The sequence below is a fragment of the Mizuhopecten yessoensis genome, unplaced genomic scaffold (genome assembly GCF_002113885.1).
Source record: "Mizuhopecten yessoensis strain PY_sf001 unplaced genomic scaffold, ASM211388v2 scaffold6129, whole genome shotgun sequence".
In the NCBI taxonomy this organism is placed as follows: domain Eukaryota; kingdom Metazoa; phylum Mollusca; class Bivalvia; order Pectinida; family Pectinidae; genus Mizuhopecten; species Mizuhopecten yessoensis.
This window is the reverse complement of record NW_018406394.1, coordinates 9,514-28,156: the sequence shown is the minus strand read 5'-3', so window position 1 is coordinate 28,156 and position 18,643 is coordinate 9,514. Positions and strand designations below refer to the sequence as shown.

At 38.9% G+C, this 18,643-nt stretch overlaps 1 protein-coding gene across 2 annotated transcripts in view; it reads left to right on the top strand.

Moving 5' to 3' along the window:
- Positions 1-16,863, top strand: part of LOC110451524 — a 103,054-nt gene extending 86,191 nt beyond the window's left edge. For both annotated transcript variants that reach the window (XR_002463086.1, XM_021499593.1), the window contains exon 2: positions 16,443-16,863. Coding sequence is in view for 1 of the 2 variants with exons in the window: in XM_021499593.1 (XP_021355268.1) it covers positions 16,443-16,651 (209 nt within the window). In the remaining variant the exon portion in view is untranslated. The remainder of the gene's footprint in view (positions 1-16,442) is intronic.
- The last annotated feature ends 1,780 nt before the right edge of the window (positions 16,864-18,643 follow it).

Here is an 18,643-nt window from a genome sequence, read left to right as displayed (position 1 = left end):
GATTGGACAACAAGTTATAACAACTTAATAACAGTCCTCTTCTTAATACACATGGTAAATAACATGTATATGTTTTTTAGGGAACGGGAGGATAGGGTGGAGAAGGAAGGGTATGGAGGTGGGTGGGGGATAGGGAATGGGGGGTTACCTAGAAAATAATCGTGTAAACTGTGAAAAGGATCCGCATTTGAATAAATTATAAATCATACAAAATTTCATGACATGCAACCCGGTATAGTAGTTCTATAATGAACAAGATCAATGTAACAAAGTAATCAGGCAAAATAATGAATTTCATGAACATATATAACAACGTACATGTACATATATAAAGAAAAAAGGCCACTAATTCACGTCATATATTAAATACGGTAGGCCAATCTTCTGGATACTAAATATACATTGTAGTTGGTCACTCATTCCTCTAGGATACTAAATACGACAGGACACTCATTCTTTCAGAACTTTTTATACGGCAGGCCCCTCACGTCTCTGTGAAACTTAATACGGTTCCAAGGTCATTCGTTTGGTACAGAGAGTAAATACATTCCTCCAGAAAACTATTCTAAAAGTTATAATGAACATCTTTAAAACATATGTATAGAATCATTATGTATTGCAATAATTGATTCTACAAGCAATACAGACCGTTATTATGATTTATCTATTTGTACATGTAACAGTCATCTTTTTCCCTGTCAATGTGTTGGTCAATGTCAACAAATGTTTACATTCTTTGATTATAATACACGCTTGTTACAATTAGTACTTATATTGAATGTTGTGACGAGCGATGACTTTCTAATTAAACTTGACTGCTCTCTATTTCAAAAAATGAAACTGATTTTCAAGTTAATCACGGATCTGACTGTGTATGTTCAGTAAGCATAGAAGGAAGATAACTCTTGTATTCCTGCAGTCTTAGTTGAAATTCCTGACTCGATCGTCTTGCATTGATCAATATTACAGCAGAAGGGAGGCAACTCGTTTACTTTTAAAATATTTTTTTCACGGATACAGTGTTGCTTGATCTGTAGAATACCCTTTGTAAATCATTCATTAATTCATTTATCTACCCCTTCTGATATAATTCAAATGATAGAATTTAGAGTTTTTACAATTTGTTTAAAGTCAAATTGGAATTAAAATCATTTACTGGGAAAACGTATCAGTTCAGCTTCATCGAATTTCGAATTTCTTCAACTATTATTGCGGCTGTCCGGCTAATAGTTAGTGGAAAACTTAAAAATAATAAAAACGGCACAATTTGGAATTAAATGACAAAAAGATATGAGGAGTAAGATTAATTTCCATTTATTATTTACTTTAGAATTATTTCTTATGATTGAAATTCATTAAAATTATTATTATCATACTTTTAATGTATACGAATAGGAACCTTTTGTATGGCTTCAATTACTATACTGGGTTTGCATTACAGTTTTATGTTGTTATATGAAAATCTGATCTGCTTTATCGTTTAATCTACCTGCATATTGTACGGAACTAACATCTGGTTCACTGTTCTGTTTGATAAAAACCTAACTTGACCAGTTCCTTTATAGAAGCTGTGAGAGTCTTATTTTTTGTATGTGTATTCGAATCCTGTACTAGATTTAGATATTTCTACAAGCATTTTGCGAGGTAGAGAAGAGAGATTAACAAGATTCACATATACTATAATGAGTTAATCCAAAGCGACTTTGTTTAAAAATCAACACATTTTTTTCTAAATGATGAAAAATTTAAGGAGAGTTTTCATAAAAGGACCCCCTTAGGGTGTATTTTAGAAATGGAGTCTTTTCAAACCAATCGATATAGGTATGTTTAAACTTGAAATGAAATGATTCAGTTATGCTGAGGATGGAGTAGTATATAGATGTAGCCTTTCGTCCTCCAAATGATGCGCTCAATGATGTCTGGTCTACAGAGGGATCTCTTAATATTCTAGGCAGTAAATCATGATGTCTCAAAAATCTATTTCGTTTTCGAGTCAAAGATATTGTCGGAGATGTGAGTGAATCATTTAACATGAATTGTACGATTTTCCCGAGTGCTGCCATCTGTTCAACGTTCATGCTTCGTATCATGGCTTTTCTATAACGTACTCTGGTATTTCCAAGTTCCTTGAGAAAATAGATCCATCTGTAGACCAGTGCATGTTCCATTCTCTATGATAACTTCTTGTAAAATGATGAGTATTAAAATTGTTTTTTGTTTTTGATAACGCATTCCTTCGCGGACTTGGAGAAAACTGAATATGGTATATTTTTGTTACAGCGTAAAGTTTCCGTCACAACTTGTATACATGTATTGTCTCCTCGATTGGAGTGTTTAGCTAACGCTCTCACACCCTGCGGGTGTGTTAGGTTTTTTTGTCCTGGCCGAGAAAACATTCATATCCCAATATTGGCTTATCCCCGAACTTTATAACAATCTATGTTTAAAGAGTATATCGTACATGTTCGTACCTGTCTATACATGTGTGATGTCAGCCTCGCTTATGTTACGAAATTTGATTTTACTGCCATTTTATTTCCTTCAAATAATGTTATGTCCGCCATTTTGTTTTCATCGATGCGGCCGCCATCTTGTTTCCGCCATTTTGCACATCATTCTCGTGACACATGCGACCGCCACCTTATTTCCGCCATTTTATGTCCGCCATTTTGCACATCATTCTCGTGACACGTGTCACCAAAATGATGTGCTGCACGTCATTTGGAGGACGAAAGGCTACATCTATAAACTACTGGATGGAGATTTTGTCGGGAAGTTGTATGTCGTTAAATTCACTGATTAAGAATCCCTAAGAAATTAGATGACCAATACGTGAATTACAGTGGTATGTGCAATCGTTGGTAAATGAATGCGACCAATTGATTCCCTGAGGTAAGCCATACAATGAAGGATTTCTTGAATAACAGAGAAAACATCAGATCTTGTACATATTTTGGCAATAGTTGTTAAAAAAATAAGCATCGAACTATATTATTATTAAGTAAAATATAAATGGAGCTCTGAGTTCCTATGAGGTTATGACAAATATCTGATTCCCTTTACCGTTTATGGTGTTACCAAATGTACTATGTACTTACGGGGTAAAATTGAATTATGATCTAGTCTAGAACTATACACTGAGACACAAATTCAGGCTCCGTGTGAAACGCTCCATACAGCGAAAGGACATGGTAAAGCATATTTCCAAGGGAGGATTTATTTTCAACATTAATTTCATCCTTGCAAATTTAGCTGACATCAAAGTTGTAATTCGGTTGATTTTTTTTTCATAATAGCTTTGCCGTCATTTTTTTTGTTGTACAATGAATGCACTTAATCATTTTATATCAAAAGAGGGTTATTTTTCATTGTTAGATGAACTAGCTGATCAAAGATCTCAATCTCGTTGTGATTACATCTACGTTTAATGAAACTTCCGGAAAGCTCGTTTCAAGCATTACTATGTAATGGAAACTGTCGGTGTATAGGGGAGGGTACTTGCTGTAACCCAATGTTGCGTACACCAATGCTCGTAAAAGTTCACATAAACAGTCATTTGTAGCATACAGAATTTCCCATGGAAATCATTTCACATCAAACTAAATAATTAGATTATGTGCGTTTGGATGACAAGTGGATAGTTGATGGGTTGGTATCAGTACACAGCCCATTCAGTCTCGTGTAGACACGTGTCGAAGAAATATCACTTAAACTCGCACCGTCAGCTGAATGCAAAGTTATTCGTTTATCTAACTAACATATTTATTACTCAAAAAGTACTTCATTTATTTTTGTTTTTCCGACTATCTCCATTTTTCGCATATTAAAAGTTTGAAATAAGATTGTTAACAGATCTACATCAGTAGAGACGTAAAATGACTGAAATAAAGCTGAATGAATGATGTTGAATTAGGTCCACTGTGATTTTAGATTAGTAAAGCAATTTCCAATTCTTCAATAAGTACAGAGATATAAAATTGTCTTGAACGTATCATCAATTCTTGAACACAAATAGAGTAAACTGTGGTATTCAAACCCACGTTCTATAAATGGTAAACAAGCTAGAGACTTCCGGTTCAACACGTGTTGTCAAGTAAACCACTTGCCGTGTTTGTGTCTTTGAAAACTAACTTCCGGTTCAACATTTGTCACCAACACATGTTGTCTAGTAAACCGCTTGCCACGTTTGTGTCTTTGAAAGCTAACTTCCGGTTCAACATTTGTCACCAACACGTGTTGTCAAGTAAACCAGTTGTTGTGTTTGTGTACACGTATAACAATATACGGTTGAACACTTGATAGAAACACGTTTCGCCAGGCATAGCCTTTGGTAAGTTATAGTTCCAGTATTCCTCTTGCATCCCACGACAAGATCATAAACTGGGCTAGTTCTTGCCGCTGTTTTGTAAAGCAATATCCTTCATTTTATTATTCTATAATTAAAAAATATCTATGCAAGATTTACAAGTTCCTTCCTTTGACCTACATACATATTGAAACATGAAATACAGGTATGAGTTCTCTTTTGGTATCCGTGATACAAGGTTTATCATATACCTTGTCACTGACACCGATCATTGTATAATGTCAAAACTATAATCTTCAGGACACATGAAATAAATATGTCTGAGTTAATTTAATTGATAAATATGGACAGAGTTAATTCATTTAAACCGTCATAAAGACAGCTACAACTCATCACTTATTGACTTAATCCATCTACAAACCACAACCTCCTGTACGTTCCACTGCTACCCCTACTCACTTATACCCCTACCCCTACCGAATCACTACCACTCACAACAACCCCTACTCACTTATCCCCCTACCCCTACCGAACCACAACCACCCACTGCTACCCCTACTCACTTATCCCCCTACCCCTACCGAACCACAACCACCCACTGCAACCCCTACTCACTTATACCCCCTACCCCTACCGAATCACTTCCACTAACAACAACCCCTACTCCTACATAACCCTTACCACTCACTTATACCCCTACCCCTACCGAACCACAACCACCCACTGCAACCCCTACTTACTTATACCCCCTACCCCTACCGAATCACTTCCACTAACAACAAACCCTACTCCTACATAACCCTTACCACTCACTAATACCCATTGCCATACCAAACCACTATCACCCACTGCTACCCCTACTCACTTATACCCCCTACCCCTACCGAATCACTACCACTAACAACAACCTCTACTCCTACATAACCCTTACCACTCACTAATACCCCCTACCCCTACCGAACTACAACCACCCACTACTACCCTACTCACTTATACCCCCTACCCCAACTGAACTACAACCACCCACTGCTACCCCTGCTCACTTATACCCCCTACCCCTACCGAATCGCTACGACCCACTACTACCCCTACTCACTTATACCCCCTACCCCAACCGAACTACAACCACCCACTGCTACCCCTACTCACTATTACCCCCTACCCCTACCGAACCACTACCACTCACAACAACCCCTACTCCTACATAACCTTTACCACTCATTTATACCCCCCTACCCCTACCGAACCACTACCACCCACTGCTACCAAAAAATCCTTCATAACCCTTACCAGTCACTTCTACCTTCTACCCCTACCGAACCACTACCACCCACTATGACCCTACTCACTTATACTCCTACCCCTACCGAACCACTACCACTCACTACTACTGTACCCCTACTCAATTATAACCCCTACTCCTACCGAAATACTACCACCCACTACTACCCTTACTCACTTATACCCCCTACCACTACCGAACCACTACAACTCACTTATACCACTATTCACTTATACCCCTACCCCTACCGAACCACTACCATCCACTACTACCACTACTCACTTATACCCCCTACCTAACCACTACCACCCACTTCTACCACTACTCACTTATACCCCTGCCCCTACCGATCCACTACCACCCACTACTACCCCTACTCATTTTTACCCCCTACTCCTACTGTACCACTACAACCGTCTACTACCCCTACCCATGTATACCTCCTACTGAACCACTACTGTCCACTACTGTCCACTACTACCCTTGCTCACTTATACCTCTACCCCTACCGTGCCACTACCACCCACTACTACCCCTACTCACGTATACCTCCTACCGAACCACTCCCACCCACTACTACCCTTACTCACTTATACCCCTACCCCTACCGTCCCACTACCACCCACTACTACCCCTACTCCCGTATACCTCCTCCCGAACCACTACCACCCACTACTCCCCCTACTCACTTATAACCCTCCCCCTACCGTACCACTACCACCCACTACTTCCTCTACTCACTTATAACACTACCCCTACCGACCCACTACCACCCACTCCTACCCTTGCTCACTTATCCCCCTACCCCTCCCGATCCACTACCACCCACTACTCCCCTTACTCACTTATACCCCTCCCCCTACCGATCCACTACCCCCCACTACTACCCTTACTCACTTATAACATTACCCCTACCGAACCACTACCACCCACTCCTCCCCTTACTCCCTTATCCCCCTCCCCCTCCCGATCCACTACCACCCCCTACTACCTCTACTCACTTATAACACTCCCCCTACCGTACCACTACCACCCACTACTCCCCCTACTCACTTATACCACTCCCCCTACCGATCCACTACCACCCACTACTACCCCCCACTGCTACCCCTACTCACGTATACCTCCTCCCGAACCACTACCACCCACTACTACCTCTACTCACTTATAACACTACCCCTACCGTACCACTACCACCCACTACTACCTCTACTCACTTATAACACTACCCCTACCGATCCACTACCACCCACTACTACCCTTACTCACTTATCCCCCTCCCCCTACCGATCCACTACCCCCCACTACTACCTCTACTCACTTATAACACTACCCCTACCGAACCACTACCACCCACTACTACATCTACTCACGTATACCCTCTACCGAAACTCTACCACTCACTACTACCCCTACTCGCTTATACCCTCTACCGAACCACTACCACCAACTACTACACCTACTTACGTATACCCTCTACCGAAACTCTACCACCCACTACTACCCCCGACCACTACCAAACCACTACCACTTACTACTACCTCTATATAACCCTTACCACTCACTTTTACCCCCTACCCCAACCGAAACACTACCACCCACTACTACCCCTACTCACTTATAACCCTACCCCTACCGAGTTACTACCACCCACTACTTCCAAACAACTCTACATAACCCTTACCACTCACTTATACCCATTACCTACATAAACCCTACTTCCCACTTCAAACCCCAGTTCCTACCGAACTGCTACTGTACCACCCATTAGTATCTCCAGTCCCTACAAAACCCCTACCCTCATTTACAACACTAGTGCCTACCGAACCCCCACCATCAACTACTGCCTATACCTTCTCTCCATATTCTCCTATCGCATATTGACCACATACTCATCCCATCTACTCCTTCTGATACACATATTGTGCAACCCTTAACATCTAGCACAACCTTAATCCCACATGTACCTCCTCCAACTCCCTCCGCTCTCTTCTTCCTTTCTATCCCCTACACATATAGTACCTATTCTTTATACCCAACAATTGCTCCTCCTCCAACCCACTGATTCCTTCATTCACAATCCAAACAAACAGTTTGTTATCCATCCTTATTACAAATTAGAACATTACATAATTGTCCTTTATTTACCCAAATGAATGAATGAGAAGTTCGTTAACTAAAAGCACTGTCCTAATCTCGACATCATATCTATAAAATATTATTAAAAAAAACCTTGAAAACTCTGTATTTTCTGGAATAACTCGTCCATTTTTGGGATTGAAATCACATGTAATCTCGAGCTCAATCCTACCACTGCTTTCTCTATCAATCACTGAAAGATCAGCACCTGATTCATTGTATAACTGCCCACATTGTCGTGTGTGTCGCCTGATATCACAGTATAAACAGAAGCCCACACCTTTGTTTAAACCATGGCTCTCGATGATGACACTAACATTCCATTATGGGCCTTGTAATGTGAAGCGGTTCATTTCAAGTCCAATTCCCATGGCGTTCTCTCCACCTAGAATCTCACAACAGGGCTCAACCACTTTATCTAATTTTCTTGTTTTTGGATCCAGTTTTCCGAATTCGTTCTATGGTGGAGGCGCTTGACTTAACGGTTACACTTGTCTGATTGAAGTTAGCGAATACTCTGACAAAATGAAAAATAGTTTTTATTAAAAAAATCCATCTTAAAGAGCTTCTTTTAAATTTCATTTCACAATCTGACACTGTTTTAAGGCGGCGGGGGATAAAATCAGATCCGCGACGAGATCTGATACACATGTGATGTTGGTGAATCTTTCTGCTAAAGTGGAGTGTCTCGTGTTCTGTTAAAACATTGCTGCTAAAGGGCGTGGCTCGTGTTCTAGTGAGCATTGCTGTCATGGATGGGTATTGTTTTCTGTTAACATTCCTACCCCGGGGAAACGTGTATATCGTGTTCAATTTAACACTCTTGCTAAAGGTCGTGTGTCGTTTTTATGAGATATTGATATATCGATCAAAGGGCGTGTATTGTTTTCTATTGAACATTTCTACCAAAGGGTGTATATTGTTTTCTATAGAACATATCTACCAAATGGTCTATATTGTTTTCTATTAAACATATCTACCAAAGGGCGTATATTGTTTTCTATTGAACATTTCTACCAAAGGGCGTGTATTGTTTTCTATAAAACATATCTATCAAAGGGTGTATATTGTTTCTATAAAACATATCGACTAAAGGGTTTGTATTGTTTTTTATCGAACATATCGACCAAAGGGGGTGTATTGTTTTCTATTGAACATATCTACCAAAGGGTGTATATTGTTTTCTATTGAAAATTTCTAGCAAAGGGCGTGTATTGTCTTCTATTGAAAATTTCTACCAAAGGGTGTATATTGTTTTCTATAAAACATATCGATCAAAGGATGTGTATTGTTTTCTATTGAACATTTCTACCAAATGGTTTGTATTGTTTTCTATTGAACATTTCTACCAAAGGGTGTATATTGTTTTCTATAAAATATATCTATCAAAGGGAGGATATTGCTTCTATAAAACATATCTATCAAAGGGTGTATATTGTTTCTATAAAACATATCGACCAAAGGGTTTGTATTGTTTTCTATCGAACATATCGACCAAAGGGGGTGTATTGTTTTCTATTGAACATATCTACCAAAGGGTGTATATTGTTTTCTATTGAAAATTTCTAGCAAAGGGCGTGTATTGTCTTCTATTGAACATTTCTACCAAAGGGTGTATATTGTTTTCTATAAAACATATCGATCAAAGGATGTGTATTGTTTTCTATTGAACATTTTACCAAATGGTTTGTATTGTTTTCTATTGAACATTTCTACCAAAGGGTGTATATTGTTTTCTATTGAGCATTTCTACCAAAAGGTGTATATTGTGTTCAATAAAACATATCGACCAAAGGGTTTGTATTGTTTTCTATTGAACATTTCTACCAAAGGGCGTGTATTGTCTTCTATTGAGCATTTCTACCAAAGGGTGTATATTGTTTTCGATTGAGCATTTCTACCAAAGGGTGTATATTGTTTTCTATTAAACATTTCTATCAAAGGGCGTGTATTGTCTTCTATTGAGCATTTCTACCAAAGGGTGTGTATTGTTTTCTATAAATCATATCGATCAAAGGGTGTGTATTGTTTTCTATTGAACATTTCTACCAAAGGGCGTGTATTGTTTGCTATTGAACATATCGACCATAGGGTGTGTATAGATCTTTATTGAACATTTCTAACAAGGGCGTGCATTGTTTTTTTATTGAACATTTTTCAAAAGGGTGTGTATCGTTTACTATTGAACATATCGACCAAAGGGTGTGTATTGTTTACTATTGAACATATCGACCAAAGGGTGTGTATTGTTTTCTATTGAGCATTTCTACCAAAGGGTGTTTATTGTTTTCTATTGAGCATTTCTACCAAAGGGTGTTTATTGTTTTCTATTGAACATATCGACCAAAGCGTGTATATTGTTTTCTATTGAGCATTTCTACCAAAGGGTTTATATTGTTTTCTATTAAACATTTCTACCAAAAGATGTTTATTGTTTTCTATTGAACATTTCTACCAAAGGGTGTATATTGTTTTCTATTGAACATATCTACCAAAGGGTATATATTGTTTTCTATTGAAAATTTCTAGCAAAGGGCGTGTATTGTCTTCTATTGAACATATCTACCAAAGGGTTTATATTGTTTTCTATCAAACATATCGATCAAAGAGTGTGTATTGTTTTCTATTGAACATTTCTACCGAAGGTTGTGTATTGTTTACTATTGAACATATCGAACAAAGGGTGTATATTGTTTTCTTTTGAACATTTCTACCAAAGGGTTATATTGTTTTCTATTAAATATATCTACCAACGGGTTATATTGTTTTCTATTAAATATATCTACCAAAGGGTTATATTGTTTTCTATTGAACAATTTTACCAAATAGTGTGTATTGTTTTCTATAAATCATATCTATCAAAGGGTGTGTATTGTTTTCTATTGAACATTTCAACCAAAGGGTGTATATTGTTTTCTATTGAGCATTTCTACCAGAGGGTGTATATTGTTTTCTATTGAACATATCGACCAAAGGGTGTGTATTGTTTCTTATTGAACAGTTCTACCAAAGGGTGTGCATTGTTTTTATTGAGCAGTTCTACCAAAGGGTGAGTATTTTTTATTGAACAGTTCTACCAAAGGGTGTGCATTGTATTTATTGAGCAGTTCTACCAAAGGGTGAGTATTTTTTATTGAACAGTTCTACCAAGAGTTGTATATTGTTTTCTATCGAACAGTTTTACCAAGGGTGTGTATTGTTTTTTATTGAACAGTTCTACCAAGGGGGGTATATTGTTTTTATTGAACAGTACTACCAAGGGGTGTGTATTGTTTTTATTGAACAGTTCTACCAAGGGGTGTATATTGGGTTTTTTATTGAACAGTTCTACCAAGGGGTGTGTATTGTTTTTATTGAACAGTTCTACCAAGGGGTGTTTATTGTTTTTTTATTGAACAGTTCTACCAAGGGGTGTGTATTGTTTTTATTGGACAGTTCTACCAAGGGGTGTGTATTGTGGTTTTTTTAATAGTTCTACCAAGGGAGTTTGTATAATGTCCTACAGAATTGCAAAAAACATCGTTTTCTGATGCCATAGCTTCCTCAGTTTTCATTATACATGGTGACTCTCACATGTGCTGACGTTTTTATTGTCAAACCCACACCACAGCCAAGCGTACGCACACATTTCGCTTTTAATTTTCCAGACTGAGTGCCACAGAACACCCTAGAGAATACACTAATATGTAGAGCGATGGAGGCTAACAACGCTTCTCTATCTACGTAGATTCCACTGTCTGGAATACATTCTTTGCATATGTATGTTTGTTAAACAGTTTTTTAAAGAGTCAGACATTGCATGAACATGGTAAAGGAATAATACAGTGACATAGATGACAACCAGACATGTACAGTAACAGTGACAAAGATGGCAAGTACACACATAACGATGACATAGATGACAACTTAACACGTCACAGTGAAAATGACGACAACTATACACATACCAGTGACAAAAACGACAACTACACACATAACAGTGACATAGTACCACACTCATAACAATGACATAGATGACTACCACATATATAGCAGTGACATAGATGACAACTACACACATAACAGTGACATAGATGACAACTACACCCATACAATGTAAGAGTGATAAGAGTGACAAAGATGATTACAATACATATATTGACATTATACCTCATATATTGCTACGTAACTTTAATAAATATTGTAGGCCAACATTGCTAAGAAACATAAATTGATTTAATGTACATTTGATAGTCACTATTTCTTCTATTGCCTCCATGTCGTGTAAATTATAACGTTTTCTCGAGTGGGGAAACCACGCTAATGACAAATAAGTGGACATAAATTCATCAAAACAAATTACTCTAATGGTCGTAATGGCAGGAACGCTCCCATAAGTCATCCAACTGCCACGTAAACGCATGATATGCATTTCAAACGTTAGGAAATCTTCCTCGATAATTCATGGTGTTCATGGTGACAAATTATTTGCAGTATGAGCAAGAATACATTTTTACATGCAAGACGACTACGATTATTGACCCGACCACGCTGAACAATTGAACATGCACTGCACTTATTTAACAAATCTCCGTAATTGAAATGGGCATGATGATAGCATGTAGACGATCATGATGGGAGAGACGTGTCTATTGTGTTTATCCATTATATCAATGCCAACACGCTTTGTAAAGCCGTGGGATGAAAGACGACAGCCGGCACCAAAGGTCTGGCCTCGTGGTACCGAGACCGCTTGTCTCTGTCCTCGCTATATACATCTCCACGGGTAGAACAGAATGCTGTATTATGTAACGTCTTCATGTCGTCTGAATCGATTTGTCGGCACAAGATACCAAAGGCAAAGAAAAAAAGGCCAAATCTAAGAGATTTAGTCGCTGCCTCCTCAAGCGCAATCAAACAGATGTAGAACGAAGCGTGTCAGTGCTTTGAAAGCTTTCCATTCAGTATGTGAAGTTGTCATTTACAAATCTGAAAGCAACTCCGTCAGATGTCAAACATTCCGTAAATACCCAGTCTCCTTTTAAATCCCAACATAGCGCAATCTTGTGATTGTTTGTTTCTGCTATTTCCCCTGTTAGTAGATATACTCGGCGACAGGGACACGGTCGGTCAACGTGAAAATTAAACATGTAAAAATGTATCATCGCCAGTGTCAGACAATGGACATGTCGGCGAGTGAACTGTCTGCATCTCAAGTCCACCCAGACATTTCAATACAATGAACGTTTTCCCCTAACTGATTTTGATCATTCCAAACATAAAATGCACATTTGTATCAAGTGTTGGTTGGTGTTTCCTGTTATCAAGGAAAGGAAGCCGAGCATTGGCACCGATCAAGGTCGGTGCCGTGTATACGTACCTAGATATTTCGTTTCTACGGAGTTGACGTCAGCCACTTAATTTTGATTTTCACTGTTTAAATGATTTCAATCAAATGTTCCTTTGTCTGGAAATCGTCTGGTTTCAGTTAGATAAGACATCATTATATTTGACGTAGATTGTTTTAACCATTTAATGATAACGCCATCAGACCGTATGATACAGTATGACGTTCACATCCAACTTTTCTATCCGTGATCATTTTGAGTTTTTTTCGGTGGAACGACGATTGTACATGTATGTAGCCCTGACTGTCTGGTCGGTTAAAGATAATCTGCAATCATTAGGAATTCAATGTCATGCAAAAAAAGTATTCAAAAAGGATTTTAAAGGAAAATGATTCAATACAGAAAAAAAGAAACTGTTGGCCGTTACGACAAAAAATGTGTTATTTTTTAAAGAATAAGCCATTATATTGACTCAGCACAATACAATATTGTGTCGTCAATTATACACTAATTACATGACCCACACAGATAAATATAACGCGGAATATATCATATTACATCTTGAACACATTTATAGTTCTCATTACATGTAGCTTGACTAAGCATACGTTTTCCTTGTCTATTTAATCAATTGACTAATTCAGAAATTTATTTTTAACTCTGGTCAAACAGATTTCATTTTGATATATTGATAAAATGGCATAGTCTTAAATGTTATCTGGCTTGAAAAAAAGCATTCTCTTGGTAATCAAAACACGAACTTTTTGGGGCTACGAAATACAGCCATTTAACTACTGCAATATGAATCACGAAGTAGTACCGAGTGTTGATGTGTATCTCCTATATTGAGTTAACAGTCATGCTGGGGCTGCTCTAAACTAACGGTGTAAATGGGACAATGATAATCTTTATGATGCTGGTCACTGAGTGCTTGTTGTGATCATCCTATGGTTAATTACTGAAAGATTGCAAAACAGACCACATTGATGACGTCCTTACGATACTCGATATAGCTCAGGAGGAACCCTTCCCGGGTTCGTTGCGGTATCTCCGTCCAGAAGTCCTTAACGATACTCGATATAGCTCAGGAGGAAGCCTTCCCGGGTTCGTTGCGGTATCTCCGTCCAGACTTCCTTAACGATACTCGATATAGCTCAGGAGGAACCCTTCCCGGGTTCGTTGCGGCATCTCCGTCCAGATTTCTTTAACGATACTCGATATAGCTCAGGAGGAACCCTTCCCGGGTTCGTTGTGGTATCTCCGTCCAGACGTCCTTAACGATACTCGGTATAGCTCAGGAGGAACCCTTCCCGGGTTCGTTGCGGTATCTCCGTCCAGATTTCTTTAACGATACTCGATATAGCTCAGGAGGAACCCTTCCCGGGTTCGTTGCGGTATCTCCGTCCAGACGTCCTTAACGTTTACACATCATATTCGTCATCAAAAGAGCCCTTAATTGAAATATATTAGATGACACACATTTGTCCTCCATCCTCATTGGCTAGATCGTGATCACATGGAGGTTATTCATTTGTGATATTAACTTGATTTCACTATATTTAGAAACAACAGATTACATGTAATAGTCTCTTTTATTCACCTCAACAACAGTCAATAAGTGCTGGTTATATGCGTGATCCTTTTTCGCGATCCCTTTCATAATAAGTCTGTTATCTTTCCAGACATTGCTTTTATTTGACTTGCTCTCTATACATATCATATCGGACATGGTATCACCAAAAGCTAATGTATCATGTGCACTCCCTAACCGATGTATGATCCAGTACATCAACCTGACCTGCTGTGGATATCTCTACATAGCATTTTATTACATAACTTTTGAATCTTGCTATAAAGTCATACAGTAAGTGCAATACAAGGTTCCGTATTTCATACTGTGAAAACACAAGATACATGTATTATATTATCCCCGTAGCTAGAACTCCGTTTTGGCTGGTATTCATCTTTTGTCCCGTAACTCCTGATTGAATAATCCATTTGAAACAAAACAAAGGTTCCGACCTTTTTATGGTCATTTTACGCCGTGCTATCGTGATGAAAAGTTTCCATCCCCGAAGTGTTTTTGTCCGCCATTGTTGTTTGGATCAAGGTGTCTGGGAGGAAATTGAATAATAATTAGTGAAGTTTATTTTTAATAAAATATGAACATGAAGAACAATGAAAGTTACGTAATTAAGCAATAACACGCATGTTTGTTCATCTGACACCTTATTATGCAGTCGTTTATTGTGCAAATGAAGATATTCCAAATGCAAAATTACAGTGTAACAAACACTAATTAGATACAATTAATAATGATAAACACAGTCGCTTGTTGTTAAGCTCCATGCAACTTTCTAATTTCTATAATGGCGCCTGGGTCAGTAGGTCATTAGGGCGTTTAGACAATGTTTCTGTCTTTAACGGTATGCTATCAATGTCCTTAGTACTACATTGTCTAACGAAAATGTCAAAGAAACCTTCATTTTCAATTTTCGGTTTTGAACCACTTTTTAATCTTTTCGGATAGTATGATCAACTTATATATGTACTGTAATAAAAATATATATATATATCCTGGAAAGGGCGCATGAGTCTTGTGGGTCGGGATTTCCCTGTTTACTTTATCATCTAGCCCAACCCATTCAGGTACATACAGATACATTGTATAAGACAAAAAGAAAAGAAAAAAACGTTTAATATGCAGAATATTTCCATCATAGGCATTGCAGTATTTCGTGTTAGATTAAAAAATATGTAAAAGAAATGTATGTTTTAAAAGTTCATACAGGCAGTGCTTCTATATATGCATTTCAAAATAGCTGCTGAATGAAGAAGGGGACGCAATCCCTAAAGCCAACTGACCAATCGCCAGTCAATAATTACATGTAGCCTGCATCGAGACACACCCAAGGTATACGCACAGGATCTAAAGCACACTACAATAATGATTAATTAAAAACTTAGTTGCTTGTATTACGAAATTAAGCTAATTGCTTAGCTGCCTTCTGTGTGCATATTTTCTGTGTGAGGTGTGAATCGAAGGTCCCCTCGTCCGGACATGTTGTGTAACAGGGATTGCTGCACTGGCTTCTCACCCCTGTCAGGTATTGTATTAGAAGTAAATATGTCGGAGAAAATAAAGAATATCGAAGGAAAACAACTCTACATTAGATATGATATGACCTATGAATTCCCAAATCACGTGACATGACTTATCTTTTGGAACACCTCTTTTTACGGCAGATATTTCCGCCATTGTTTCTTGTAGAGTTTGTGCTGTTGTCAGATAGTATTTAAATTGAAAATTTTTAGCTGTTATTACGATCACAACCTTTTCCAATAACTTTTTTATCATTACTTACCCATTGGTGATTTGTGTTTGCAGTGCCGTTGACAGTTGTCATTGTTGGGGCCGTGTGCAGTGCCTTCGTGTTGTCAGTTATAATGTACATCACGTGGAGGAGGTGCTACCGACAACGCCGGAAGTCGTCAACCTACGAACAAATTGTCTCGGAACACAAGTCGTCCAACATACTCGTCGAGAATGCCACAGTCGTCCCTGCTGCCTCTGTCAGGTATGCATGCAACCTATAGCATTGTTATCAGCCTGGTCACACGATCGATCAGATCTAAATACATGTATTAATGTATATTCCAGACCAGTCACTCACTGTACTCCTTTCTACATTTTAATCGAGGAGGGGTTCAAGAGGTAAGGAGGAAGATGGGCAATTAAAAGACCGTTGATACGCCCATTATCATTATAATCACACATTTTCTTATATCATTTTTGACGTTCATGGTTTTTGTTTTTTGTTACGTTTTGATACTAAACGCCATTGCCTGAAGGGAAGGAATACGTGTAAATAACACATAGCGGAGACCGGAGCAAGCTCGGACCCGGGGAAAGTTCGACCAACCCTGATATTTTTGGTCTTGAGCAAATATTTACAACCTTGGGGATCTTATCAGTTCAGTTGTGTTCAGCAAATGCCATACCGCCCAGAATGACGTGACCAAAAACGGGGCCGAACTTGCCTCAGTCTCCTCTACTACGAACGAACACCACCGATGTTATTGACACATGTATTTACATACTATGACACATCTTAGAGGTCTGCCACGCAGTACCAGCCTCTGAAACATGTTACCGTTAATTGTTCTATCTGACGATTACAAATTACCTACTTAGTTCAACTGATCCCTTAATTACATCTGATAATTACGACCGGACAACAGCTCGCATATATTGTCCTCGTCACCAAGGTGCGCGGAAACGAAGAGTCTGAAGTAGTGAGGCTAGCGTTCACAGGAGTCACTGTTACGACCCGCGGGGATGGCGAGACTACCGTTCACAAGAGTCACTCGCGCGACCCAGGGGAGCGAGGACAGCGTTCACAACCTCAAGGATTTTTAGTCATGAGCCGAGAATTGACCATGGTCGAAGCCACTTAAAACAAAAGGACTTGCGAGAATGACGCCTGCAAATTCTACAATGGTCTCTCTAAATAGGTGTTATTTTTGGGAATGATGGCGCGAACATTTGTGTATGGCATTATATATACATAGATTTACTCTTACATCATGGATTGTAAGGAAGTCACTCTCAACACCAACTGCAGCGGCAGTGAAACTAAATGAATCCAGACAATGACATCAATACAGACGACTATTGTACGCATTGCCTCCTTGTCCATACGACCCTTCTTCTTCGTGATAATGTCATATTTCGGAAAGTCATAAATATAAAATTGCTGGCTTCTCTTGATGTTTAAATAAAGATGTAGAAATGATTAGAGACAAATAATATGTTTTACGTATTAATATTGGTAAGTGATATTCAATCGATTTAATAATTACCGTGCGACGCATTCCTCTCCCACATCGATTATAGTCTTTTAGTCAAAACTGACCAACCAACGATAAGAAAGTCCACATAATCACACAGTCGATACAAACGACTATCAATATTGGCGATCATTGACCCATTACCCCAGTACTGGTACGGACTATCCTTGTCCAAATTACCTTAGTATTGGTACGGACGATCCTTGTCCCCATTAACCCAGTATTGGTACGGACGACTCTTGACCCCGTTACCCCAGTATTGGTACGGACGATCCTTGTCCCAAATACAAATACCCCAGTATTGGTCCGGACGTCCCTTGTCCCCTTTACCCCAGTATTGGTACGGACGACCCTTGTCCCCATTACCCCAGTATTGGTACGGACGACCCTTGTCCCAGTATTGGTACGGACGATCATTACCCCAGTATTGGTACGTACGACCCTTGTCCCAGTATTGGTACGGACGATCATTACCCCAGTATTGGTACGGACGACACTTGTCCCATCTACCCCAGTATTGGTACGGACGACCCTTGTCCCAGTATTGGTACGGACGATCCTCGTCCCCATTACCCCAGTACTGGTACGGACGATCCTTGTCCCCATTACCCCAGTATTGGTACGTACGATCATTACCCCAGTATTGGTACGGACGATCCTTGTCCCCATTACCCCGGTATTGGTACGGACGATCCTTGTCCCAATTAAACCAGTATTAGTACGGACGATCCTTGTCCC